The sequence below is a fragment of the Ursus americanus genome, chromosome 27 (assembly GCF_024610735.1).
Source record: "Ursus americanus isolate L20-20 chromosome 27, mUrsAme1.1.p, whole genome shotgun sequence".
In the NCBI taxonomy this organism is placed as follows: domain Eukaryota; kingdom Metazoa; phylum Chordata; class Mammalia; order Carnivora; family Ursidae; genus Ursus; species Ursus americanus.
The window spans coordinates 4,294,815-4,313,975 of NC_142153.1; the positions used below are offsets into that span (position 1 = coordinate 4,294,815).

The 19,161-nt window shown below is 42.1% G+C and overlaps 1 protein-coding gene across 7 annotated transcripts in view; it reads left to right on the top strand.

Moving 5' to 3' along the window:
• The window catches only part of SH2D4A (SH2 domain containing 4A), a 59,738-nt gene that overhangs the window by 16,867 nt on the left and 23,710 nt on the right, over nucleotides 1-19,161 (top strand). For 6 of the 7 annotated variants that reach the window (XM_045779116.2, XM_087856339.1, XM_045779117.2 and 3 more), the window contains 3 exons: nucleotides 113-272; nucleotides 1,868-2,039; nucleotides 15,933-16,013. In XM_045779116.2, coding sequence (XP_045635072.1) covers nucleotides 113-272; nucleotides 1,868-2,039; nucleotides 15,933-16,013 — 413 coding nt within the window. The remainder of the gene's footprint in view (nucleotides 1-112; nucleotides 273-1,867; nucleotides 2,040-15,932; nucleotides 16,014-19,161) is intronic. The other variant, XM_045779120.2, reaches the window with a different exon arrangement.

Here is a 19,161-nt window from a genome sequence, read left to right on the forward strand (position 1 = left end):
TTTGTCTCATCTAATATTTTTTTCCTGCAGACCCTAAATACTTTAATGATGGCAAACATAATAACCCACGACTAAAGATATTTGTACAATCCAAATTTTGTTTTGCTTGCAGAGAACGGCAAATCTGTTCATTGGAAACTGGGAGCTGATAAGGAAGTCTGGGTCTGGGTGATGGGTGAGCACCATCTAGATAAACCCTACGATGTGCTCTGTAATGAAATTATTGCCGAGAGAGCCCAGCTGAAAGCAGAGCGGGCAGCGGAAGAGCTCAGGTATGAGTCTGCAGACCCGTGAGGGGCTGGCCAAATTATAAAATGGTGCAGATTTGCCCCTTCTTCAGAGTATCTGAAGGGAGAGTGGGGTGGGATCTGAGAGCCACAAAAGTCACTATACATGTCTCCGGCAAGTTTCTTTACACTTTTGGTGGTTCCCTTCCTTCCCACAATGCAATCAAATCAGCCGTTTCACTTCATCAGTTGTCATCTGAGTTTCGATCTGGATGTGGTTTCCCCTGCGATCACTGGCTTCACCAGAATCACGCCAGAGCACCGAAGCCTGACATGACTGAGCATTGGGAATACAAGTGAGAAATGCAGTGACTGTTCAAGCTTCAGGCCTTCAGACAAGGTTACTTAGAGGTGGGCAGCTGAGAAGCAGGCCCTCTAGGTGCTTACACTGTGCTAGGTGGTGGGAATTCAAAGATGAGCAAGAAGCTTCCAGTAGGAGGAGAAACAGGCAGGTACACAACTAACTTCAGCTGATACGGGCTGTGATATGTGCTGCAACTAAGTTATAGACAGAGCATTAACTGAGCCATTATTCCAGTCCACAGAAGAGGTGTGAAATCTGAATTGAACCTTGAAAGATAAGTAGAGCCTTCCAGCTACAAAATGTCAGGAAAGAAATTGCAGGCAGAGGGCATAATCAAGACCCCTAGTTTTGAATATGTCTGGTTCTTTGGGTGACAATGACTTCTTCTGAATGTTTGGAGTATACCTGGGCAAGTAGCAGGAGACAGGGGGTCATACTCTAAAGTGCCTTGAAACCCAGAGTTAGAACTTTGGACCTTGTTTTGTGGACAGTAGAGATGTCTGAATAGGAAGTGACACGATCAACTGGAGATGCAGGAAGGTAACCAGGCTGGTAGCAGTGAGGCAGATGATGGATCCCCTCTGCTGGGGGCCCAGGGTGACTTCTGGGAAGCCTGCTATCCCTTGAGTATTGACAGCCCTATCTGAGCTGATGAGATAGAAACAGACATATGGACCTCGGTTCAGGTCCCAAAGGCTGCTGATGCTGCCCACCAACTCCTGTAACTAAAACTATAAATGGGCACACAGAGATAAAGGAGTTGTGTGCGGCTCGTCATAGTTTAGCTTCTGGACAGGAGTTGGGCAGACCGGAGTCCCGATCCTGGCTGTGCCACGATGTGGCCTTGGATAAATAATTATTTTGAGTCTCTTGCAATTAAGCAAGGACAACAAGCCCTTCCTTATAGGGTTGTTATGAGAATTAAGTTAATGTCTTTTCTTTAGTTAAGATTTTATTTATTTATTTGAGAGAGTGAGAGAGCACAAGTGGGGGGAGGGGGAGGGATAAGCAGACTCCTCACTGAGCAGGGAGACTAACGCTGGGCTCAGTCTCACAACTGGAGTTGAAATCAGGAGTCAGACATTTAACCAACTGAGCCCCCCAGGGGCCCCAAATTAATGTCTTTAAATACAGCAAAGGGCTTAGCATAGTGTAAGCACTCAGTAAACGGTATCTGTTACTGTTTTTCACATAATTTGAATGCAGGCATCTGCTTTGGAAAAGCTATCCATGTTGGAGAATGTTGCTTGATAATTCCACATTTGTTTCTCTTCAGAAAAACTCAGTCCGAAGAATTTGCCAATAGCTTGAAAACGAAATCACAATATTATGATCTGCAAGCACCAGATACCCAGGAGACTCGGAATATCTATAAGAAAGCAGCAGAAGAGGAGGGACTGGGGAAGGGCTCTAGACCGGCACCACTCCTTGAAGAAGAGAAAATTCCAGTGAGTCTTGCATATGTATAAACATGCAGAGTTTCATAACCAGGGGAGTTAAAGATATTGGGACCACCGAGGTGAATGTAGTCGAACCTCAAAGTCGTGAACTTTTCTGTGAAAAATCCCTCCCAACTTGAAGGCCCTGATGTTCGTTTCATTTTGGGGAATTTGGCTCACCTGCTCCTTCACAAACAAAGGGTAAAATACCCCTTGTTCATGGGACTGCAGGTGTGAAGAAAGAACTCGAGGAATAAAGTTTGGCATTTAAAATATGTTCAGGGTTTATTTTTCCCTGTTATATGTCTTCTGTAAGAGAGGTTGGCAACTGTTTTTTTGTGAAGGGCCAGATGATAAATACTTGAGGCTTTGTGGACCTCACGCTGTCACAACTGTACACGAATGGCCAGGTGTGGCTCTGGTGCAGTAAAACCTTACTTACCGAGACAGGGCCAACTTCGGCACCCAGGCTGTAGCTGACTGACCCCGCCCTAGAACGCTGGCGCATTTGTGGTGTAGGTTATGTTCTCTGCGGTCTTCCCTGTCGTGTTGAGGACTACACCTCCGTGCCTCTTTGGCTTCATAGATTCTGCCTGTGACTGTGGGGACCATTATTTCCTCAACACAATAGAATTTTATAATCAGAATTGGTATGAATTCTCTCATGTTTCAGTTGGTTTAAAGAGCTCAGACATCATTTGCTGCTTAGATTATAGTTTGAAAGAACAATAAAACTATATTATGAAGTACCTTCTTCTGCCAGGAATTTAATTAAACTGAGAATTAACAGGGGATTTGCAATTGTTAGACTTCCGTTCAGGTCCGCAGCTTTGTGACACTAGTTTTGTGTGCTCTTGACCTATTTGAGGCTGTCACACAGGGCACAGTCCTCTGTCTTCCCTACTTCACGGGCTTATGATGTCTCATTTCATTCTCACAATGATTTTATGACCTAGGGACTGTTTCTTTATTTGTCCATTTTACAGGTAAGGAAACTGAGGTTAGATATGGTTAGTCAATCTGTCCAAGGTCTTATAGTTGACAGAAGACTGAACCAGGATTCAGAGGTCTGCAGGACCCCTAGGCCATTCCTTAACTATTGCCTTTGGTTGTCTTGTTAATACGAGGAATGCAAAGAAGCTTTATAAAGGGCTGCAAATATGAGGCTCAAAATATTTAGGGGTACAAAATTGTAAAAATTGGTTTATATCCCAGGGTCAGAGCTGGGTCCTTTCCTCACATGTACAGTGAAACATTCAGTCTCTCCCAGGGCTTCTTTGCATTCCACATTTAATACCAAACTCCCTCCAAACAGCAGACTCCTTTTCCAGCACCCCTGAAATGAAGCACAACAACAGCAAAAACAAAAACCTCCTTCCAAAGCACTGAGTATAAAATGCTTATCTTTGTGCTTGAATTACAGTACTTTCCTAGAAAAAAAATTTTTTTTCAAAGCAGGACAAAAGATTAGAGTAGACGTTAAATATCATGGCTATTATTGTTTTACTATATCATAAATATTATACGGATTATATTTTATACACACACACAAACACAGTGAGAGGAGAAGATCTCAAGATTGACTGATTTACTCATTCATTTAAAAAGTACCCATTATGTGCTGGGCATTGAGATTATAATGCAGGAGTAAGAACAGACTCATTGCTGAACTTTAGAGTAAGTTGAAGGAATGAACAGCTGAATGAACTTTATAGTTGAGAAAGCAAAGAGAGACTTCATATAACCCATCATTTCAAAAGATAATAAGTGACCTCAAGAACAGGATGTATTTCTATGCACCCCCTTTACAGAACTTGAGCAATGGCAGGAAGTGCAGGGTGGCTTTGCAGAGGACATGGAGCTGGAGATGATGACAGGATAGCTGGGGCTGGCGGTTCCAGCAAAGGGCAGCATGGACAAAGGCTGTGTAGCTAGAAGAACAGGGGGCTTTGGAGAACTCAAAGAAGGCTGCGTGGCTGGAGTGCGGAAGGGACAGAGGAGAGCATACGATTGAGTTGAGAGGGTAGGGTGGGCAAGGCCAGACAGGACAGGGTCTCGGGGACAACTTTGTGTTTTGGCCCCCTTTTTTCAAGAACAGTTGGTTATTGTCAAAGATTTTTGAGCAAGGGTTTGACCTGGTCAGATTTATTTTTTGAAATTTTTAAATTTGAACTGATTGTTCGCGGATCAGAGTGGGTGAAGGGGCAAGCTTTCTAGCACAACCCCAGTTTCTAAGCTTAGATGCCTGGGATAATGAGGGTGCTATCCACATAAACAGGAACATCTGGAGGAGATAAAGGAGCAGAGTCTAGTTTAGAGATACCAAGGATTCTGCATGCCACTTGAGGTGGTAGCAGTAGATATAAATTGATTTTATACATAATAATAAAGTATATACAAGTTGAGTTAGAGTTTGCAAAACTTTCTCTTATATAGTTATTTCATTTCATAATACTCCTGTGAAATAGACAATGCAAGTATTTCTTTTGTACAGATGGAGACTAATGCTCAAAGAGATAAGTGGCTTGCCCAAAAATCAGTTAGAAAGCTCTCCTTGTTTATCTACTTTCATTCTCATCACAGCCCTGGTATATTTAAAACAGAATTCATCACGTTCCCCAGATCTGTATCTTTAGACAAGAACTCTGGTGAGAAACCAAGACTAGAGCTTTGGGAGTCATCCAGTATGTTTCCAAAATGCAATTCACACCTGGGTAGCGCAGTCGTTAAGCGTCTGCCTTCGGCTCAGGGCGTGATTCCAGCGTTCCAGGATCAAGTCCCACATCGGGCTCCTCAGCTGGGAGCCTGCTTCTTCCTCTCCCACTCCCCCTGCTTGTGTTCCCTCTCTCGCTGGCTGTCTCTCTGTCACATAAATAAATAAAATCTTTTAAAAAAATGCAATTCAGGCTTGCACAGTAAAGAGGTCCACATTTCATCCATAATTTATTTTAACTATGATATCTAGAAGGATATTGTCATGTTTTTAAACTTTCATTGTCTACACATGGCCTAAAATTTATTATAAAAAGAAAAATTGGCAAGCTTACCTGAATAACCGTGGACAGGTTTAAAGAGCAATCGGTCTTCCAGAATTACGAACAATATTTACAGAAAACCAACTGTAGATTTACTAAAGTAAAATGGCCTTGTTAGATTCGTAATAAATTTCCACGTGACAGATCATCACCAGAGAACTCCAGACCTGAATCTGAAAGCATCCCTTACTGGTCTGATCTAAACTCTCCGAAGGGCTATGGGCAGTAGGGGAAAGTTAAATTCAACCCAAATATTGATGTGCATTCCGCAGTATAGAAGCTCTTGTGTAGAGTCACTTAGTTATGGGAAGTAGTTCTTCTGGTTAATGGTGAGCCCTGTATGTGTCCTGAGGCATCAGAGTAGACTGTATTTCTGCATTTGTGGTGCCAGTGTTTTTCGGCTCTGCTCCGATTATCTTACGAAAGGGTTAAGGCAAACGTAGTTGAATATTTTTCACATCACTACAGCTGTAAAGGCGAGTTTCCATATGGTTTCCATGGATAAGCCTCACCATGAGGTCTGGACTTTCATATTTAAGCAGAATTTAGGCAAAGATGTGAGGTTCAAGGCCAGTAGTGCAAGCTGAGGTGAAGTCAGTCTCATTGCTGGAAATAAAGTCTGCATTGTCTTTCCCAATTGGCAGTCCTATTCTGAGCTTTTCTCCACAGCCTTCCACCCCAGACTCAAAACTGTATTTCTTGGCCCACCTGGGAAAGAGCTAATCTTCTCACATGTACAAAATGCAGAGAGTTGGACTCTTCCCTCTGTGGAACTGTTGCAGGATTTTCTGCCTTTAGTGCCCGCAGTTTTTGTCCCTTTGGGCTCTTTGAGGAATGAAGAGGTAGACCAAGGAATGATGGGCAGCAAAGCAAAGTTTATTGAGCAAGAGCATAAAGGTCCCAGAGAGGGAGGGGACCCAAGAGGGCTGCCCTTGGAGTTTCTAAGTTTAAGTGTAGGGGGTTTTACGAGCTCTTCTGCAGAACTATCTTCAGCAGTCAGGGTGTGCTGAGTCGTGCCAGTCAGGACTTCGGTCACGTATCTGTCTACCTATTCGGTTAATGTCTACGTGTGGATGGTCTTTTTTGCTGACATCTGGGGCCTTAGCTCTTAACTGCCCCTTGCCCAGGATGGTGACAGATGCTTTGGGATTCTTTTATTTTAGGACATTTTGCAAAAATCACTTCTGCAAAGGCTGCAAAGCAGAATGTTAATATGGTCCTGTCTATGCTGTAAAACAGGATGTTAGTGCTGTTCTGTGTCAGCTGTCCTGACTCCATATCTTCTTGTTAGGGTCCCTGGCCCTAACTACCTAACTGTCCAACTAACTCCTAACAGAACCAGAACACTAAACAGCCCAACTATAGGTTTGCTTTTGGATTATTTTATATCAATATAATAATGATTTCTTTTGTATCTTCATTAGCAGATGAATTCATCCAAGGAGATCTCTTGTAGAATAATGAAAGATTTGCCCCAAGTCTAAGGCTGAAGAATTTCTGTTTCACCCTTCGAGCGATGAGAAGCAAATCTGGGGGTTTTGAAAAGAGTTGTTAGATCCCCACTTCAGGGTTTAGAAAACTTGGGGTCCAGTCTCAGAACAGTTTTCTTCACATTCAAGATAATCTTTAATGAAAAAAATTTTTAAAGAATATACTTATGTTGATTTAAAATTTTCATTTTAACAAATAGATAGCCAAAGGTAAGACTGCCTGATGAAGTACCAGACACTGTGACACGTGCCACTGACACAGGGCAAGACTTCTGGTCTGGACACGGAGGCCTCAGTCCTCCCAGGCAGCTCTGGGACTCCAGCCAGTGTCCTGTAAGGAATCAATTCCTTCTATAAAATAGGGATTAAATTAGCAACACTGTTTCTTTACAAAGGCAGCTGAGAAAATATATAAACATGAGGGTGCTTGCCCAGTGTCATCTGATGGAAGCAGCAAGAATTATTCCCTGACGTTCTTCAGTTGTAAGATGCTGTTTTTATCATGAGCCCAGCCTTGGTCCTTTTCGTTTTTCAGATGAGGAGTTGGAGGCCTGGGAGGCTCTGTGGTTTGTGCAGTCTGAGGAGGAGGCTGAAGTAATGCCTAGATTAGAGCTGAGTGTCTGGTTCTTATTCTGAAAAGCTATTGCCTTCTACAAAATACCTGCCCCGTCCTTCTTTTTGGCAGTGGTGATGGTGCTTGGAAAACTCAGAAATGATGCTCTGCTTAATATTTAGTGAGAGGGTTGTGGTTCTCAGTGGGTCACGGTTGAATACTTAGTGTTCCCGGGTGCCTGTCACTGCTGGTACCCAGCCAGGTTCTGAGACATGCAGGTTGGGAAGCAAACGCCATTCCCAGGCAAAGGCAAATGTTGGGGGGTGGGGAGTTAATAGGAGCCGGAGAAAATGCTAGATGATGCACTCTGTGAGGCACCCCCTCCTGGGAAGTTTGGGTAAGTTTGGGTAGGTTTGGGTATCCCCCGCGGCTAAGTGGAGATGTTAGGACCCTGGATGTGGACAGTCCGCTAGATGCTGTCGTGTTTTCCCTACTCTTGTGCCAGAGAATTTGGGGAGAGAACAGAACAGTTCTCAGTGTGGTTGGGAGACTGGGAGAGTATACTAATTCAAAGATAAAACCCTTTGTGTTTCTCTGGTTATATGTAATTTGTAGGCTGGGAACTCATTAATCAATAGATTGACTGTCCTTGCCCCAAAGGGGACCTTGAATAAAACTAGATCTGCTCACGTGTAGATTTTATCTCCAGAGAATCACTTGTTATTTTTGTACGAATGGCCTTCAGAGTGGACCATACTGCAAAACAGAAGATTAAAAAAATTAGATCACAAACATCGGGGATTCAAAGCATTCCTAAAACAAACAAACAAACAAAAAACCCAAAAAACCTTGAGGCTCATGGCTTAAGACGCCTTGAGCAAGAGTCCTCCTCTTCATATCTTTAAAGAACGAGAGTTAGAGGTGACAGCTCTTGTGTCTGTACCCCTACTTTGCACACGTGCATGCGTGCACTGTCCCAAGGCTCTGGTATGTTTTTAAGTCTGTCATTTTGCTATAACAGAATGATAACAAAAACATGCTACTGAACTGTACATTTTGATTGTAACCTTGACATTGAAACCACGGTAGTATTCAGTTATGTTTTAAAGTGTTATTCTAACTCACGGCCTTGTGTTCCCATCGGTAGACAGCAGTGAAGGAGCACCCTGTAAAACTATTTTCAGACACGAGGAAGGACTTCCACTGAGGTTTTCCTTTCTGAACCAAAAAGTTACTCTTGCTCTCTATGCAGAAACCAGCAGTTGTCTAAAACTGGATTTTGGTTGTTTGCCTTTATAAAGGAGAGATTCGGAAGCAAGATACTGAGATCAGGACCACTTCTTTCAATGGATAGGAAAGAGTTGGTATTTTGGGCCCTTGTTCTTCTCCAGGTGCTACTTGTAGAGCAACCAAAGTTTTGGTTATATGTGGCTTGTGCTTTGGTAAAGACTGTAAATTAGTGTGTTAGTAAAGTAGTATTCGATCACAGTTCCTTGGAGATGAGTACTAAAGCTTGGTGAGTGGGCAGGGTGGAGAGTGCACACCACCCGGAGTAGATGCCCTTGTGCCTGGGCGTGGTGGAACCACGTTGGCCTTGCCTGGCTCTTATCTGCACACAGCTATTTCGTCAAGCCCTGAAGGGAGTTGGGTTCACATTTATAACAAGGAACCTGAATGTAAACAGAATGGGAAAATGTATTCCTGAAATGCAGGCTAGAAATCTGAGGATTGAATTGGATGTGTTAAATAACAAAAATTAAATTGTGCAAACTTTAAAGATCTAACTGGCTTATTAATCGGTTCATAAATTGGGCAGCATCTGTCTGGCAAGTAGAGGGGAGCTCCAAAGAGCTACAGAAAAGGAAAAGTAGAGAGGGAGTGGAGAAAAGGAAATTGTTAGCAAAGAATCCATTGTTTTAGGCAAGGTCGCCCTCCTAAGGGAACGGAAGGGGTCTGTCAGTAAAATTCCTAGTGCTGACCAGGAAATTCCCATGTTGACTGCTGAAAGGTCAATTTCTGGGGGGTTGAAACTGCAGTTCGGTTTGGTATTAAGTTTTGGTTTACTGACTTGGAGCCTCACCCTAGATGACACCATTTTGGGCCTATAGCTTTCTTTTCAACAGATGTGAAGAAAAAAGAGGGATAATCCCCAAACAGTAACTGTTTGCCTTGATGTATATTCCCTTGTAGTGTACCTGCAGGAAGCATTTCAGTATTGTTTTTGTGAGAGATACAGTGTTGGGTATGCTAGACAAAAACGGACAAGGGATTTGTTGTGCTCATTTTATTAATTCAAAAGTAGAGCCATAAACGGAAAGCTACACAATTACCCAAGTAGTTTCCATGTAACTGTAATAGAATTTCATGGTAGTCTGTGGAATAAAATTTTATAGAAGATAGAATTACAAAATCCTTGGGCCTTAGATACCATTTAAGCTGATGTGTTTTTAAAAGCAGTATGTTGTATAAAATGCTTAATATAAGGTAAATGACAAAAGAGAAAACCATTTTTAGTCTTGAGAATTGCACATTACGAAGTTGGTAACACAACTTTATTTTGCGTGACATTTACAGTAACTCGCTTCTACAACTCACTAGACGTAGTGTGCCAGGAAGAAGTTATGGAATCCTGAGTCTGGAGATACGAGGTGCTGCTGACCACTTACTCATTTAACGTGTCTGGGGCTCCGTTTCCTTACCTAAACAATGGCGGTTATAACAGCTACATATCACTGGTTTGGATGTGAAAACAAACCAAATGAAGCAAAATATACTGAGGTGTTTTGTACAGTATTATGTTTGATATAAATATTATTTTCTACCAGTTATAGTTAGGTTCCTATATTCCGTTGTGTCAAGACTTCCCATAGCCATCATGCTTTTAAAACTCTGTCTCATCTCTTAACAACCCTTTATTACGTTACCCTTATACTTTATATTTAATAATTACTCTATTTCCCTTGCTTGTCTTCTTTTCCTCTTTCATGGAACATATATCAGGTGTGTCCCTGGTGAGATGGTGAGGGTGGCCTTTGGAACTCTCTCATATCTGAAATGCTTTGCCCTACCAGCCTTTACGTGTACCGCATTATTGCGTTTTCTGAGCACGTCCCTGCCCAGTTCTACTGTTTGCATAGTGCTCTGAGGGTTGTAGAGGGGAAGGTGCAATGGAAGTGGGCAGGTGCTCATCCAGTGTGACAGCTCGATGCTCTAATAAATGCAGAATAAGCTCAGACAATGTGTTATTTAAAGATATGCCATAAAACTACACACCATACTAGAGTCTGTTGCACTTCAAAGTCAGGCTATCCAGTAGTCTCTGTGCGCAGAATTTACTAGGAGCAGTGTTAGCAAAGTAGGGAAAAGACTCCCTAGGGTCTCTGTTGTCCTAATTCATGTTTCAGAAAAATCATTCCATAGGGACATGTACCATATTTTCACTAGTAAAACTGTCCTGTTTTCATCTTGTTCGTCTAGTTGGCCTTTGGAAGTTATCTCCACTCCGTATTATTCTCCTTTGTAACTTTCTCAAGGCAGTTTCATTATTCTGCCTCTCTTATTATCTTAGAAAGAAAAAGCTAAATCCCAGCATGCTCAAATGCTTAATATTATCGTCATCATTGGCAAGTTTTATTTAAAGTGGCTGGAAAGGGGATGATCTGATTATTCCAGTAACCTGGCTAGCAAACCAGGTGCGTTACAGGCCATCGATTTTCAGAGAAGTTTAATTGTCTCTCTTCATTAATATTAAAACTAGACTGAATATTTTTTAATGATTGAGAAAGTGTTTTGGAATTTATGGTGAGTTCAGTCATGCACCAAATACTTATTGAGGCCTTTACTAAGTGCTAGTCACTGTTCTGTTTGCTGAGGCCCCACGTATCAGTGAATTAGGCAGACATGGTCTTTTGCCTTCATGGAGGCTATTATTCTAACCTGTTGTCCATTGAGGAATACCATGGATTTAAGAGGTGTAAGAACAAGATGGCTAAATACTTAGCCTAGTAGTTTGTTTTCAAAAGTAAACTCTTGGATTTAGCCTGTTAATTCATCATTTTCATCTTCACCATAAAAATTGAATGCTAAAAATGTTCTGTTTATTGGAGCTTTCTGGTTTATTTGGAATTAATACATTGCATAACCGTACTTTTAAACAGAGTGAATATTAAATTAAAAGTCAGAATGAACTATTTTTCAAATCACATTTTAAAAGTGAATATAAGTAGCCGGTAATCCTCATGGGACACACAGTCTCTGGGGGAAACATAATTTGTAACCATGCAATACTGATATTGCTACAGCATCTTTTGATAATCCAATTGCTTATATAGATTGGAACTGCCATGCTTTTGAATTTAATGGTAATTAAAATATACATATATATACACTTTCATACCACCCTTTGCTCAGTACAAATGGGCTCCACTCCCAGATCTAATTGGGCCTGCACTGACTAGAGGGGACCATTCTGACTCGGTGTCTGCAGGAAGTCCACTAGCTTCTGATGTCACTGGCTTTCAAGTTTTCACTTTATTTTGTGGAGATTTTGCATAAATATTCAGTGGCAGTTTTTATTTTTAAATAAAGGATATAAGCAGGTGAGATTGCTTCAGCTCTGCCCGTAGAGTTTCAGCAGCTGCAGAAGTGTCTTTAATGTAGCAAACGAGAGGTGGCTGCAGAGGCTTGCATGCATGAGAACAAACACATGTTCTCTCTGGGACACTGCACACAAAGAGCAAGCTGTAGACATGCAGAGGGCATGGGTTTCAGTCTCTGCTTTCCTGCCTATTAACAGGTCAGCTTACTTCTTTGGTAAAGGGAAAGTACTGAAGGTCAAATGATGTATTGGACTTGAAAGTGCTTTGAAAGCAAAAATTATGCAGGTGGGGGTAGTATTCCTCTCTTTCTTGTGTTACAAATAGGAATAACTAAAGAGTATATTCCTGGGAACACGGCATCCTGTGCAAGCTTCAGAGGGGACACGGTACCGTCTCCAAGAAGCCTCTTCATCTTCACTCTGAGAATGCTCAGAGTGGCCACAGTAGTCCTAAGATTGTCTCCGTCTGGCGTTGGCGTCAGTAATCATCACTTTCAAGCCGGTAGTCTGGTTTTGTTTTTTAATAAAGGACATCTCTTTTGGATCATACTCTCTTTAGTCTATTACATTGAACTTGTATCCCATGGATTTGTAGAATGGGTATCTGAATGACCGGCTCTATACAAGATTTGTAATCAATCTTTATTTTATTTTAGCACTTTGGAGTGATTGCAAATCTTGGTTCACCTTGAAAATTAGAATTTTTATCAATGTGATTCTTAGTATATGTGAATAGTTTTGGAGTTTACAATATATTTTAGACATACAGAAGCATTCAGTAGAAGTACTGTGTAGTTGTTAACTGGGTGGTTGTTCAACTAGTCGGAATTATTTATGCTCAGACTCTTCTACTCAAGAACCAACTTTGAGCTTTGGCGTACTGAAAACAGAACCTAAACCTTCGGACAGAGAAAGGCAGGCAACTCTGACCAGCTCCAGCAGATGGTGCTGATGGTCACACTCGTCCCTTCAGTCCCCAGCATCACATCCATTTCATTGTCTGGTTCGTGTGCCTGTGCTTAGTTTTGAATTATCTTAAGAAAATATGAATAACCTCATCATTTCTGATAAGCGCAAAATCAGTGAGAATGTTGAAATGCTGGTGTCAGGGAGGAAGAATTTCCCCTGTCCACCCAGGTCCTTCTGGCCAGACTAAGAATCAAATTGACATGGGATACATTAACAGGAGAAAATCGAATTTAATTTCATATGTATGGGCACCCACACAGACATGGAAATGCCAAAGACAGTCAAGCAAAATGAGGTATATACATCATCCTGAACTAAGGAGAAAGAGGCTAAGGGTCTGGGGCTTAAAGGGAAGGAATGCAATTCACAGGAGGATGAAAAGGAGTAAGTGTTTGGTGAACAAATGTTTGCTGGGCCACTCAGGAAGAATGGGACATAGAGGACTTTGATCAAACAGGCTTTGCTAGGTTCTTCCCTCTCTGCCATACCTAGTTCATAGTATAATGTAGTTATCTATAGCGATAAAGTTCTCTTCCTGGAGCAGGTCCTTTATCTAAATTCTTTTAGGCAATTGAGGTGGGGAAGTAAAGACCTTTTCCTGAATATGCTATGTTTTGATTGCTTTTAACTCAAAAATAATCTTCATGCCAAAGTGGTGCATCTTGAGGTAGTTTGCCCTTGGTGATAGATAGATGATAGAAAAAAATTAAGATAATAATAAAAAAAAGAGCAAGTGTTGAGAAAACAATGTTGTATGTGTACATAAGATGAATCACTCAGTTGAACAAATAATTCTAAGGGACAAAGAATAACTCACACAGTACGCTTAAAGTATTATGTCCATGACAGTAATTGGCAAGTGACAGGGGGAGATGTTTGACAAAGTAAAATATATGTTAGAAGAGACATATCAGATGCCTGTTAGCCTGATGCTAATTCAGGAAACAACGGAGAGTTTGTTTGAGAGAACTAAAGGCTGAGTATGGTGGAGGTGCCGCTGACAAATCCTTGGTCCAAAGCTCTGCCGGCTATATCGGTCCAGGGCCCGTGACAAACCAGTGGAGAGGCTGGGTGTGTAGCTATGAACCTGGAACCTTATCTACCCTGCTGGAGGAGGCAAGGGAGGGTGGTTACCTGCCGCCTAATTTTCAGCATAGAAGAAACTGATCCTTCTTGCAAAATGATGCCCCACAGATCTTACATCATTGAGGAAAGGGAGAGTGAGCCCGTTTTTAAAGATCACATTCCTTATGGTGGACATTCATTCAGAGACTGCAAGTCCAAGCCCTTCAAAATTGCATTGGACTTTTGAACAGACATACACAAAACCTGTTGGAACAGTTCTAACCTGTTTATAGATAAGGAGAACTGGTACCGTTTTGGATGCAAAGCAGTTCTGTATCCTTTTATAATATTAAAATAAAAAACAAGACAGAATATGGAAGGTAGTAATTGTGAAACCTATAGGATTCATTTCAGAATATGGAAGGTAGTAATTGTGAAACCTATAGGATTCATTTTTTGCCAAGTAATAAGCATAAAGAAACTTTTGACCTACAGCTCATTTCCTATCATTACAGTGTTGACATAGTGGAAAAAGTATAAACTCTGGAACAAGTCAGCTGTGTGATGCCAGCAAGATACACAGCTCCTCTGCCATTCAGTTTCTTCTGCTGATGCCCATCCATCAGAGATGTTGTGAGAAATAAAAATAATACTTATTAAGTCACAGTGCCTGGTCGTAATGAGCCTTCCATGACTAGTAGCCACCAGTGGAATTAGCATTACTAGCAGTTCCCATGATTATAAAAAATCCCAGCAGAGGGCTTGAAGCAGTTGTCACGGCCATTTTTATGAACTACGATAGACGAAACTTTTGTAACAAATAGACCCAAAATGTAATGGTCAAAACACAACAGAAGTTCATCTTTCTCTCTTATAACATCCAAGATGGGTTCTGGTTCAGGAGGGCCCAGGTCCACACAGTCAATTAGGGACTCAGTCTTTTGAGGGCTCTCCTGTCTTTAGCAGTAGCATGACTGCTCCACCATTTCAGCTCAAAGGAAAGGGGACGTGGCTTAGAGGCATGTGTGAAGGAGGTTTTAAGGGCTAGAATAGAAGTGGCAAATACCAGTTATCACCTGCATTATAGTTCAGATAACTTATTCCCACAGGCATACGTAACTGCTAGGGCAGCTGGGAAATGCGGTGTACCTACTGTGACAAAGGGGGCAAATTTGAGGTAGACACACTGGTTTAGTACATGGCATAGTAATGACCCTAAAGTATCCTCTGCTCCACACTAAATTGTGGTACCAACATTTTTCTGAAAATTTACTGACAGTTTCTGATCAACATCAAAATTGAGGAGTGAATCCTCAGGCACAAGGCACATAAATCCTGGTAATATGGGCTGCAGGTGGCTCTATTAAGCTGTATAGGGCATGTGGCTTTCCATGCTGGGACTTGGCCCCGACTCTGTGCTCAGGCCAGGGACAGGGTGACAGGGGCCTGTGTAACTGACCTGCTAAGAGGCGCTCAGTGTGATATGCCAGCTCAGTCACAGTGTCTGAGCGGTTGGCATGTGGCAGGCAGCAGTGACACCAGGGAATTCAGGCAACGGATCTGGGAACCCCACTGGCAGGAGTTGCCTCCTGGGAGATCCGTCTGGAGCAGCAGAAATCCAGACGCTGGGCTGGGTAACAGGTGGGAGAGGTGGGGAGGGAGTGCAATCAGGCCGGGAAAGTGGGCAGAGCTCCCAGGCACCGAACTGATATTCTAGTCATGCCTCTGGTCCTACCTAGATAGGGAGCAAGGCATATAAATATAATGCATATGTATAAATGGCAGAGACTAAGCGTTTCTCTGGTCTAACCTAAAACAGGGGATGAGGTAGAGCAGGGATTAAGAGAAGAAGAGAATTTAAATTAAGGAATAATGGTGATGTCTAGAAGTCATTCAGGGGCCAGGAACAAAATACAGAAACCCACTTGTCCTGAGCAAACCGCCAGCTCCAGGATCTTGAGCAATAATTCATTTCCAAGCCCTATTGAGTGGGGAGATGGAGGCATCGCATACCTGCTGCCTCAGTCATTATTGGCTTAGGAAATCAGGTGCTGGTGGGAAACTTTGCTGCACCAACCTATGGGGATGGGGCACGTTAGGGGACATTGAAACAGGGGAAGCATGAACAGATTATCTGCTGAAATTGCATTGTAGCTCTAAATGGTATAAAAACGTGTTTCGTTTAATTTTTAGTCACTCTCCAATTCCTCAAGAAATATTCAACAAATGTTGGCAGATTCTATCAATCGTATGAAGGCATATGGATTTCACCAGGTAAAAACTTACATTCTCTCTTCAGGGGGCTAAATGCATAGCCATTTCCACTAATGTTTCACAAATTGGTATATTAGTCTCATGCAGAAATGAAAGCAGCAGAATGTGAAATCTGTCTTTAAAAGCTTGCGAACAGAGCTATTCGTTTTTACCTGTTTATCTGGAGTTGGAAAAGTCTTGAATATCATGGAAAGAACAGATGCCAGACATATCTGCTAAACTCCTCATGGAAGATCTAACACAGAGACAATATCCCGGGCTGCAGCAAACACTGAGGGAAGACCAATTTCAGGAAGCGATAAATGAAGCATTTAACTAGGCAGAAACTGTGAATTCTGACTAAGTTCCTTATGCGTTCCTTGTTTCTGTGAGCATGACCCTGTTCAATGAGCAGCCTCTTGTGCCATCCATGCCCACTGTGCCGGGAGCTCCTTTGGGCACTCAAATCTCTCACACATCCATCCAGATGTGATTCTCCCTACAGGCAGAGCCTGTTGCCTCCATCGTGCTAGATTGTATCACATTGTACATTCCTCACAATAAATGGAGCATAGATGGGCAGTTGGAAACCGTAGTAGGATTTGACCTGCAGAAAATTTGAAAAAGTAATGTAAGATATGAAGTTGTAAAGAGAAGGTTCTGAGTGACCACAGACCTGAGATGCGGCCATGATGGAGGTCTGTGTTCCAGTGGACGGTTCAGTTGATTCCCTGCCTGGTCTACAGGGACATGCGTGAACTGGGATAGCTCGCATGGAGACTTTGAGAAACCATGATGAATTTTTGCGGTGTAGTCCCGGTGTGCGTCCTGCTGATACAGTATGTACCTATCTAAAACAGCAGCAATAGAGCATCTAAAGGAAAATTTCAGTAACACTGCCCGGATTGCCCTGCTTCATTTTAAAGGATAGAAAAACAAAGGATCTGTGTATTTATTCAACCAACATCTGTTGAGTTTCTCTTATGTGCTAGTCACTGTTACAGGCACTGGAAGCATAGTGAACAAAACAGATAAAACCCCTGCCCTCAGGAAGCGTATATTCTGGATGAGGGAGACAGACAACAAACACATCTATGAAGTCAGATGGTCATAACTTCTGTGGAGAAAAATAATGCAGGATACGGGAGCTGAGGAATGCTGGGAGGGTGGAGATTGGCTTTTTATAGAGGTGGTCAGGGAAGGTTACTCTGAGAAGGGGCTATTGGAGTAGAGACCTGAAGTAATGAGGGAGGGAGCCATGTGGATAACTGGGACATGTCCCAGGCAGAGGCAACACCAAGTATGAAGGCACAAAGGCAAGAGTTCACTTGACATGGTCAAGGAACAGCAGAGAGGTCAGTGAATGAGAAGGGAGATTAGGGCTGAGAAATCATGTAGACCCTTGTAAGGAATCTTTTATCTTGGTGTTATGTCACCCATGATGAAAGATGAGATCATCTAGCCAGTGAGTCTAGATGGAAAAGAGAGAGCCTGAGCTTTCTCGTCTCCAAAATAAGGGGGGGGGGGTAGACTAGTTGGTTCTCAAGCGTTTCTAGATGTGAGACAGCAAGATTTTCATAGTCTTCACACATCTCATGAGAACGCCCAGAGCCATGGGCCAATGCATTCCTTCTCTGACTTAAGAAATTGTATGGGAACTCAAGAGAATGAATAAGCAGATAGATCACTTACCCAGCTTCTCTGTAGAACAGAGATAATAAAACAGCTTTCTGACTTTGGAGGCAATGGAGAGGGTCTAATGAGGAAACCGGTGAGAAGTATTTCCATTAACAGGCTGGGATGAGAGGCTTCCTGTGGGAGATGGTTTTTTTGGGGTTTTTTGTTTTGTTTTGTTTTTTGGGTTGTTTTTTTTTTATGATATGTTAGTCACCATATAATACATCATTAGTTTTTGATGTAGTGTTCCATGATTCATTGTTTGCGTATAACACCCAGTGCTCCATGCAATACGTGCGCTCCTTACTACCCATCAAGGGGCTAGCCATCCCCCCTCCCAAACCCTCAGTTTGTTTCCCAGAGTCCATAGTCTCTCGTGGTTCATTTCCCCCTCTGTTTACCCCCCCTTCATTTTTCCCTTCCTTCTCCTAATGATCTCCCTGCTATTCCTTATGTTCCACAAATGAGTGAAACCATATGATAATTGTCTTTCTCTGCTTGACTTATTTCACTTAGCATAATCTCCTCCAGTTCCATCCATGTCAGTGCAAATGTTGGGTAATCATTCTTTCTGATGGCTGAGTAATATTCCATTGTATATATGGACCACATCTTCTTTATCCATTCATCTGTTGAAGGGCATCTCGGCTCCTTCCACAGTTTGACTATTGTGGACAATGTTGCTATGAACACTGGGGTGCATATGTCCCTTCTCTTCACTATATCTTATCTTTAGGTAAATAACTATGTCTGTATCTTTGGGGTAAATAAGATGTTTTGACATCAAACTGCCCATCCCCATGTCTAAACCTCAGCCTGTGGGTGTTTGGACCAGTGTCCAGCCTCAGCCCTGCTGCCCCTTCACCCCTCAGCCTCTACCTGACTCTCCCATGCTTGGCTCACCATCCCCATCCTGGACCTACATGCTTCTTGCAAACACTCCTAAAAATGAAGTGATGGTTTGGTTTCCTAAGTAGAGGAAGTAAAGACCAACCTGTAAAGATTTTGCTAAAAGTAAATTTTCTGCAGGAATTCTTAGAGAAACTCAGGCCAAGTCCTTAAGTTTTCTAGCCGCTTTGAATAAATAGAGTGGTCAGGGCTCATCTCATCCGTTACTCTGTGAAACCCATTAATTTGTCTCCTTTCCCTCTGTGCCCCATACATAATGACACTGCTGGTTAAAAAGGAGTATGATTTACTAGCTATAGCACTCCCCAGCATTTGATTGTCATCAACCACGTACCCCCTGAATTATTAGTTACTGAATATTTCTCCTTAAGTAGACTCACTTTGTAAACTTTTTCCTTTTCCTAAGCAGCAATATCCATGCTATCATGGTTTAATGTTATAGCTCTTTTCTAATCATTTTAAATCATTTTAAAATATGCATGTGGATGATGAACAAAGCTCCACTTTTAAGTTTTTTTCTGTTTAAGCTTAGAAATTGCTAGCAGTACTTTTTATGTATTTCAGGTTTATAAATGGCTTCAGT